Raw genomic sequence first — 9,306 nt, forward strand, 5'->3', positions numbered from 1 at the left:
GTTTTCTCTCTCTTAAACTCTCTCTAAACCTTTGTTCCTAATTCTTTCTTTTAATTCCAGATTTATTTTCGTAACGATTTCTCTTCCTTTAATCTTATTTATTTTATTCCTTTAATCATGTCTTATTTTATTACCTTGATTATTTTAGTTTTTAATATGTGTGAGTAGTTTAATTTCTAGGGTTTATGGGGATCCATAAATAATATGAAGGGGTAATTTATTGTTGTTGATTATCAACGCTAGATTAATTTCCTATTGATTGGATTAATGCTCTGTGACTAGATTAGGCCTATCTTTTATGCATGAGTTTGACAATATTGATTCGAGAATCGAGAGATGAGAATTAATGTTTAGGTCTAGTTTCAATAGTCAAGTTAATTTATAAATGGTTAAGTCAAGATTCGAGAGATGAGATTTAATACCGATAAATTAATTGTGTGATTGTAATAAGTAGCGAGAGCCCTTTACAATCTGGTTAATTGATGCATTGATGATTGACTATTATTGATTATTGGTATTGCATGATAATTTCTTATTGGATTGTTTTAATGTTTTACAATTGCGGCTTGTAAAAGTATAGCAATATTAAATTGATGAATCGAGCAGATGTTAATTTGATATTAAAGGCTATTTTCAATAAGAACTTAGATCTAGTAAATTGCGAGAGCCTGTTAGATCTATGTTGATTAATAAATTGCGAGAGCCTGTTAATCATGTTATCTATGCCATGTCAATGATTGATTACCCTGTTTTACCCTGGAGTATTATTTATTGGTGAACCTATGCCCTAGATCCCTTTATATATTGTTCTCTTCCTACTCTTATTCTTTGTAGTTTAATTTCTTGCTTAATTATAAATATTGGTTACTTAAATAATTTAGATTATAATAATTAATTAGGAGTAAAAAGACTAGTTTCCCTGTGGAGATCGACCCTACTTCCCTATCTACCTTAGTTAGTGATTTAGGTAATTATTTTTTATTAGGGGATACGACTTTACCCTGTCAGTACCAGTTTGCAGACATTTTCACGAAAGGCCTACCTCGACAACTCTTTCTGGATTTCAAGTCCAGTCTTAGTGTATGTCCTCCTCTCGCTACGACTGCGGGGGTGTGATAGAATATAGGATTAATATTCTAGATATTCTGTTAGCGTTGGATATAATTTGTATAAATTGTGTAATTATCTTTTGAGATTTCCTAAGCTGATTAGGACTCACACTTGTAACCCTATATATTGAGATCAATGGAATCGACTCCAATCTGAGGAGTTTCATATTATCTAACAAATAGGAAATAAAAAAACTAAATTATATATGAAATATATTAAATATGAGTATATTTTTTTTAAACGCATAAAATTGTATATAGGACTAATAATATGAAACAGAGATAATATTAATTAGACATGGGTGATAGGGTGGGGGAGGGGGGAATGGGGCAGCCGAGCGGGTTTACTCTTAAATCTATACCCGCGCCCATCACATGTATGCTGTGGCAGTCAGGTACAATTTTTATACCCATCCCCTCCCCATTACCTGCCAAACCTCCCTCCATCCCCGCTTCACTAGGGCGAGAATGGGGTGGACTTCCCACTTGTCCCGACCCACTCTTATTCCTCCCTATTCACAACTACACTTTAATAAGAATGCGGAGGCACGCTATAAAACTTTGCAAATATGAGAAGTGTAAAGTTTTGTTAAGGTTTGATTGCTGGAAAGGAAAATTAAAAATAATTCATTCATCATTTTCAGGGTGATCGAGTGTGGATGGATCGACAAATAGAAAATTACAAGACCGTAATTACAAATCTTGAATCGAAGGTGAAAGGACCAATTGGCAATTACTTAAACAAGTGTTTGTACAGTGTTAATATTGGCACCAATGACTACATTAATAACTACTTCTTGCCACTACTCTATCCTTTATCCATATTCTATTCTCCTGATCAATATTCTGCAATGCTCATTGCTCGATATACAGCACAATTACAGGTTTGGTTTTTTTTTTTTTCTTTTTTTTTCATTTTTAATTCCTTATACGGAGTATATAACTAAAAGTTTATACGGAGCATATAACATTTTCTTAAAAATATGTCGTAACAATGTTTTTATGTGTGCCATTTGTTTGTGGGTTATTTATTTTTGATAGGCCCTATATGATACTGGAGCGCGAAAGATAGCAGTTTATGGACTAGGCCCATTAGGCTGCCTTCCATTTGAAAAGACAAAAAGTTGTGCAAGTGAATGTGTAGTAGAAAAGAACCAAGCTGTACAACTTTTTAATACCAAGCTTGTATCGCTAGTGGATCATTTCAATACAAAGCTTCCTGGGGCCAAATTTACATTCGTTAATACCTTTGCCATCCTAAACTTAACTGCTCTACCAGGTAGGTTGTCTATTATTATTATACTAGGTTAAGTCCCGTGTCATGCACGGTAATTTTTAATATTTGTCATTAGTTTAAGACTGCTATTTAATTATAAAAAAATTATAGCTAATTGCAAAATAGGATGAAAGTTTTGTAATTACAAAAAAAAATAATTAAAAAATTTATATCACTAAAGAAAACAGAGAGAATAATATATGCACGACTAATAAAAATAACTATGAATTACATTACAAAGTTATAGATAGAAAACTATTATTGCATATATAAATAAGATATACTAATCAAATAGGAAGTTATATATTATTGTATCGTTTGTAATAAAAACTTTTCTAAGAAGTTTTGGCCAAAAAAATAAAAATAAATAAATAAAAACTTTTGGAGGGAAGATTTTTAACCAGGAAATGACATGTGTCATTCCTGGTTTCGCCTTTAGTATAAAGTTATAGAAGATACTCTCTTTGTTTCCATTCATTTTATTTTTAACTTACACTTTGCTTTCATAAAAAAAAAATTATCTTTTATGTAATTGCAGTCAGTTAACCACAATCCTCCAAAAGCCAAATTATCAAATCCCATTTTTTTTTAACTATAAACTCCAATATAATAACTTCCACTTCTCTATTATTATTATTTTTTTTAAAATAACTTTCACATTTATGATTGTTTTTCTTTCTAAATATACAAGTTACATATATACCGTGCGTTAGCACGGATACACTCTAGTTATTGATAAAACTTTAGGATAAACTTTTGGCTTGAACGTTACGCGTAAATAAGGTTACATAATCCCTTTTGTTAATGCAAGATATTTACATACGATATTATATCCTTAATCTAATATATCATATGATATCACTAATATATAAAGTCAGTCTCGTAGCCAGGCCACGAGACAGCGACACTTGGCATTTTAGTTTTTCGTTAAGTGTCGGTCACGTAGGCGAAAAATAAGTATGATTGTGACACATATGATGCTAAAAATAAAATTGTTGTATCACATAATCGATTTGCATATAGATGTTTAAAGATAAAATTGTTGTATAGAGTTTTATCATCAATTGAATTCTAGTATTTCTTATATACAAAATTAATCAGAACTTTTAATAAATATCATATAACCTTGTTTTATTTCCATCATCAAATTCGTTTTAAAAAGTTCTTTAAAATAAGATACATTTATAATATATTTAATTTATTTTAAAAAATATAATAAAGAATTCCTAAAAAAAACAATTTAAGTTGAAAAATACACTATTATTTAATTAAATAAGATATATGCCATTATATGTCTAAATATCCTAAATCATCAAAAGGTTGTAATACCGTATTTAACATTGAAGCAAAAAGTTTATAGTGAAATTTTATCAACAATCTAGGCATCACCTAGGCATAAAACTAGTTTTTGAAATTAAAAAGAAATAATGAAGGAATGAAGAGTATAAAAAGTGTGATAATTAGTTATTGTGTATATTTGAGTTATTTTGTGTATATTTGTCTAAAAAAAAAAGAACGTTATGTATATATATATGTATATATATATGAATTTTAATTCCGCGAACTAGTTGAAACCTTTTTTTTTTTAATACAGTGTACTAATTTATACTTATGAAAATGACTTCAACGATTAAAACTAATTTTTACTTTCTCTGTCTCACAATAATATCACAATAGTAGGTTGAACATACGGTTTTAGGGTAATCATAGAGTAGGGTCTAAAATATGAATTTTTAAATATAAAATATAGTTAGTGGAGATATATTTATTTGTAAAGAGAAATAATAATAATAATAATAATAATAATAAAAGACAATTTTTGGTGCAACACGCCACACCATGTGGCAGGGGTTACCCGAGTTATTCAGTTAAGGGTTACTCAGCCATGGGTTACTTGAGGGGTTCGGACATTGGTTACTCAAGGGGTTCACTCGATCAAGGGTTACTTGAGGGATTACTTGGTCAGGGGTTACTCAAGTTACTCGTTGAGGGATTACTCAAGCTACTCGGTCAGAAGTTATTTAGGGAGTTCAGTCAGGGCTACTCGAGTAACTCGGTCAGGGGTTACTTAAGGATTTCGGTCGGTGGTTATTGGAGGGTTTAGTCAAGAGTTACTTGAGGGGTTACTCATTCAAGGATTACACTACTAGAAAACAGCCAAATTCTGACGAACTGGTTTTGACGGACATATTATTCTGTCAGAAAAATTGAAATTTTTGACGGATATTTATTCTGTCGAATATTTCCGACGAATTCAATAATTCTGTCGGAAATTCATCGGAAATTTCTGACGGAATATAAATCGTTCGAATATTTGCACTTTTCGACGGATTTTTCCGTCAGAAATTACCTTTTTCGACGGATAAACATTCCGTCAGAAATTTCCGACGGAATATAATTTTCAAAAAAAGAAAAAAATTTAAACACCTTTAGAAAACCCTAAGACCCTTCTCTTTTCCGCCTCATCTCTTTTCTGCCTCTTCTCTCTGTCTTTCCTCTTCTCTCTCCTCTCGTTCTCCTTCTCTTCCCTCTTCTTCTCGTCTCCTCTCGTTCTCCTTCTCTTCCCTCTTCTTCTCGTCTCCTCTGGCGTTTCTCTCATTCTCCTTCTCTCTCCATTTTGTTCTCTACTCTCTCTCGTTCTTCTTCTCTTTCATATTCTCTTTTTTCTCATCTTCTTTCTCTCTTTCAACCACCTTATATCTCCCACAATCACCGCCAACGAACAATAACCATCGCCGCAACAACAACGCCACCAACACCCACATCGACATCAACAACAATACCAACACCAACATCAACATCAACATCAACAAAAATTTCTGCCTTTCTTCGCCCTTTCACACTCCTCAAGATGAAAATAAAGGTTTTCAGGTCAAATTTGACCATGTAAACTCTAGATCTAGAGTTTTAAGGGTCGAATTTTGGCCTTGTAAACCCAATTTCAAGGTTTTGTGTGGTCAAATTAAGGTATGTGTCTTTTTTATTTTATTTTACTATATATTTCATCATATTATTTTGAATATATATGGTTGTGGTGGCTGTTGGAGTTCGGGTTTTTGGGGGTTAGGTTGGGATTTTAATTTTTTTTTTATTTGTTAATATAGGTTGTGACTGTTTGTTTCGGTGGCGGCAATGGTTTTAGGTTGGTGTTGGGGTGGTTTGTTGTGGTTCGGTCGAATTTGTTAGGGTTGGGGTAGTAGATTTGGGTTTGTTTGGGTGGTAGATCTAGATTTGGGTGGGGTAGGGTTAGGTGGAAAGGGGTTCTGGTGGAGGTTTTGGTGGTTGGGTAGTGGGTTGGTGTGGGATGGTAACGTGTGGGGTGGAATAGCAATGGGGGTGGTGGGGGCGTTTTGTTTTTTTTTTTTTTTTTTTTTTTTTAAAGAATTTTTCGACGGAAATTTCATCGGAAATTTCCGACGGGAAAGTTCTACCAACGCACAGTCGGAAAAGGCCATTTTTCCTACAAAATGTTTTCCGACAACCAATTCCAACGGAAAACAAGGTCTTTCTAACGGATTTTTTTCGTCTCTATTTTCCTGTTTTCTAGTAGTGTTACTTGAGGGGTTACTCGGTCAGGGGTTACTTGAGGGGTTCATTGATGGATTACTCAAGGGGTTACTCATTCAGGGGTCACTTTAGGGGTTTCTCGGTCAGGAATAACTCAAGTAACCCCTAACTGAGAAAGTCGAGTAACCCTGGCAACTTGAGTAATCCCTAATCGAATAACTCGAGTAACCCCGACAACTCGAGTAACCCCTACCACACAGTCCGGTACGTACAACAGGCCGCATACAAAATCTCTCTATCTATCAACTTATACTAAAAGCGAATAAACAATGACACTTGTCATTACCTTATGAAAAATTTTCCCACCTTATTTGCTTTTCTTTCTTTCTTTTTTTTTTTTTTTTTTTTTTTTTTTTTTTTTTTTTTTTTTTTTTTTTGCAAAGTCTTTAAGTAAACTATTTGCAATACCTTATGATATTTTCTTTCCAGTTTGACAATCATATTCCATATATACCTAAATGAAATATTTTTTTTCATATAATTTACATACTTTATATTTTGTAATATTATTGTCAAAAAGATTTAACAACCGTGCATTGTACGAGATTTTAACCTAGTATTGTAATAAAAAAAAAAAAAAAAAAAAAAAAAAAAAAAAAAAAAAGGTAATTTAACTGTGGTGATGAGAGAAAGAAATAATAAAATATTAGTGGGTCCTTGCCAAATAAGAAAGTGTTGTAATTATTATAAAATGGATTGGATGAGTAAGAAAAGTGTTGCAATTATTACGAAATTAATAAATTTATGTTGTCTTACCTTCAACATAAAGAATAAAAAAAAAATAATAAAAAAAAATACTCCATATTCTATGTTATATTCATGAATAAAAAAAATTGTTTGATGTAAAAATCAATGAATATATTGCAGGTTTGATCATGAATTCAACTTGTTGCGAAATAACCATTAGTAACCTGTGTAAGTCATCCACTCCACCATGCCCAAATAGGAATTTATACGCATTTATGGACGGATTTCATCCAACAGAAGTTGTAAATAAGCAAATTGCAGTATCTTCATACACCTCTCAAGATCTCTTGTTTGTTCATCCTATGAATATTAGCAAATTGATTAGCAATTAGCACCAAGATTTATTGTCCACTGTTCTTTATTAGAGATGATGTCAAAGTTGTATCTTGACATTAATCTTGTGATATATATATTTATATATGAGGAGTGTCTTAGAGTATATATATAAACCAAGTTTGAGCTTCAATCAACAGGTTAAGTTTTTGGTCAGTTAACATTCTTAGCTTGTTATCTCCATTTTAGCTTGTTTTATTTGTACTTGTAATAAGTATAGTTGATTAAATAATAAAAGGATTTGTACCTCTCTTTATGTTCAAAACATTGTGTGCAGCTGATCATTAAGTGTTTTAGGTACTATAATGCGGAATTTCAAGAATCATATTCGTTTGCACCTAAACAGGATCTACAAGCATAACGCATAAAGAATCACGTAATACATATACCTTTGACGCATGATTTCCACAAGCGATTGTCTATCAATTAGGGAGATAATAGAGCCCCAAGCGTTGCTCCTCTACTTAGTCCACGGGATAGCATTGAACCTCCACTACTGCTAGGTAGTTGGGCACGAACACTTCGAACCACCTTCTACGGAGAAGGGAGGAGAAACTGACCACGAACAACCATGACCACCACCGGCATGTGCGGTCATGAAGGAAGAGGAGAGAGTATGTGCGTGAGGCTTTAGGGTTTGGTTGCTGGCAAGTATATTCTCAATTGACAGCTCAAGTGTGTTGTCTGTCAAACCCTAGGCAAGGCCTCTATCTATACGAGTATACGTTATATTTATAATTAGAGTCCAAAACCAAGCCCAAACTATTCCCTCTTCAAACCCATATGGCCGGCCACTCCATGAGACCCAATAATGGGCTTCTTTCATTTGTTCAATCCATCACACTTTTGTGTGACTTTATAGGATCCATTCTATTGGACTTTGAACTATTTAACTAGCCCAAAGATCATTGATCACGTCTAACAACCGACAAGGACGACCTAAAAGAACGAATTTAATTCCATAATTTGTAATATTATATATCTAGTTTTTGCACTTGACGAAGACATAAATCCTTCAGACCACACTATCTAGTACGGAATACATATTTATATTTGGCCTTAATACTCTACCAGATTATTTGGGCCTTGGTAATTGTTTGGGCTTAAACAGACACCTATGACTTTTACAAATTTTTACCTACACCCATGTGTAGGAAAAACTCACTTCTAGAAAACAGCTTAATTTCGACGAAAAAATTCTGTCGGAAACATCCTGTTTTCCGTCGGAAAGTGTCGTCGGAAAAGTATTCGTAGGAAAATCGACCTTTTTCGACGGAATTTCCGTCAAAAATACTTTTTCAACAAATTTCATGCGTCCGAAGAGGTTTTCTGGTACAGAAAAGTCCGTCAAAAATTTTCGACGGAATCAGATTTCGTCGGAAATCCCCAAGGAAAATTCCGTTGGAAAATCCTTTAAAAAACAAAAAAAAAAACCCGCACCACCACATACCACCATCAGCCCCCACCGCTAAACCGCCACCTCCACCGCAACAAATAAAATTAAAAAACTCCTCAAATATTATTCCCCACAACCACCACCGACCACCTTAAGCGAACCATCACCGACCACCCTAAGCGAACTACCACCGACCACCTAAACCAAAGCTGACCCACATCCACCCACCAAAACCCACCAACACCTAAAAATCAACCCTCACCCACCCATCAAAAATCAACCAGACACACCCACACCAAATTCACCTAACCCAAACGGCCAAACCCTGACCGAACACTAACCAAAACACCCAAACCCTGACCTAGATCTACACCACCGACATGTCCACCGCCACCACAATTCACCATAAAATTTTAAAAAAATCTCAAAAACAAAAATAAGTAAGAAAAAAGTACACAGCTTGAACGAATTTCACCAACAAAACCCCAAAATTGGCTCGAATTTGGGTTTTAAAGGTCAAATTCGACCATGAAAAGTCTAGATCTAGAGTTTTCATGGTCGAATTTGACATGAAAACCATTAATTTATAGAAATCGGCGAGAAATTGACGAGAACACCACCAACCATGCTCGTCGGCGTCTTAAACACCACCAACCATGCTCGTCGGCGGCTGGAACTCCACCAACCCTACTCCTTGGCGTTGTGAACACCAACAACAAAGAACAGAAGAGAGAAGGAGGAGAGGAAAGATAAGATAAGAGGAGAAAGAGAAAGAAGATGTGGTGCAAGGGAGAAGAGGAAGGAGAAAGAAAAGATGAGAGAGAAAAAATAGAAGAGGCGCAATGGTAGAAGAGGAAGGAAAGAGAAGGAGGAGAAAA

General features: G+C 34.1%; 1 protein-coding gene across 1 annotated transcript in view; it reads left to right on the forward strand.

The window, feature by feature from the left end:
* LOC145635022 (GDSL esterase/lipase At4g18970-like) overlaps positions 1-7,031 on the forward strand; it is a 62,737-nt gene extending 55,706 nt beyond the window's left edge. Inside the window, exons 4-6 of the mRNA XM_081686327.1 lie at positions 1,754-1,993; positions 2,151-2,388; positions 6,820-7,031. Of these exons, the coding sequence (XP_081542453.1) occupies positions 1,754-1,993; positions 2,151-2,388; positions 6,820-7,031 (690 nt within the window). The remainder of the gene's footprint in view (positions 1-1,753; positions 1,994-2,150; positions 2,389-6,819) is intronic.
* The last annotated feature ends 2,275 nt before the right edge of the window (positions 7,032-9,306 follow it).

Source organism: Chenopodium album, chromosome 6, assembly GCF_948465745.1.
Source record: "Chenopodium album chromosome 6, dcCheAlbu1.1, whole genome shotgun sequence".
In the NCBI taxonomy this organism is placed as follows: Eukaryota; Viridiplantae; Streptophyta; class Magnoliopsida; order Caryophyllales; family Amaranthaceae; genus Chenopodium; species Chenopodium album.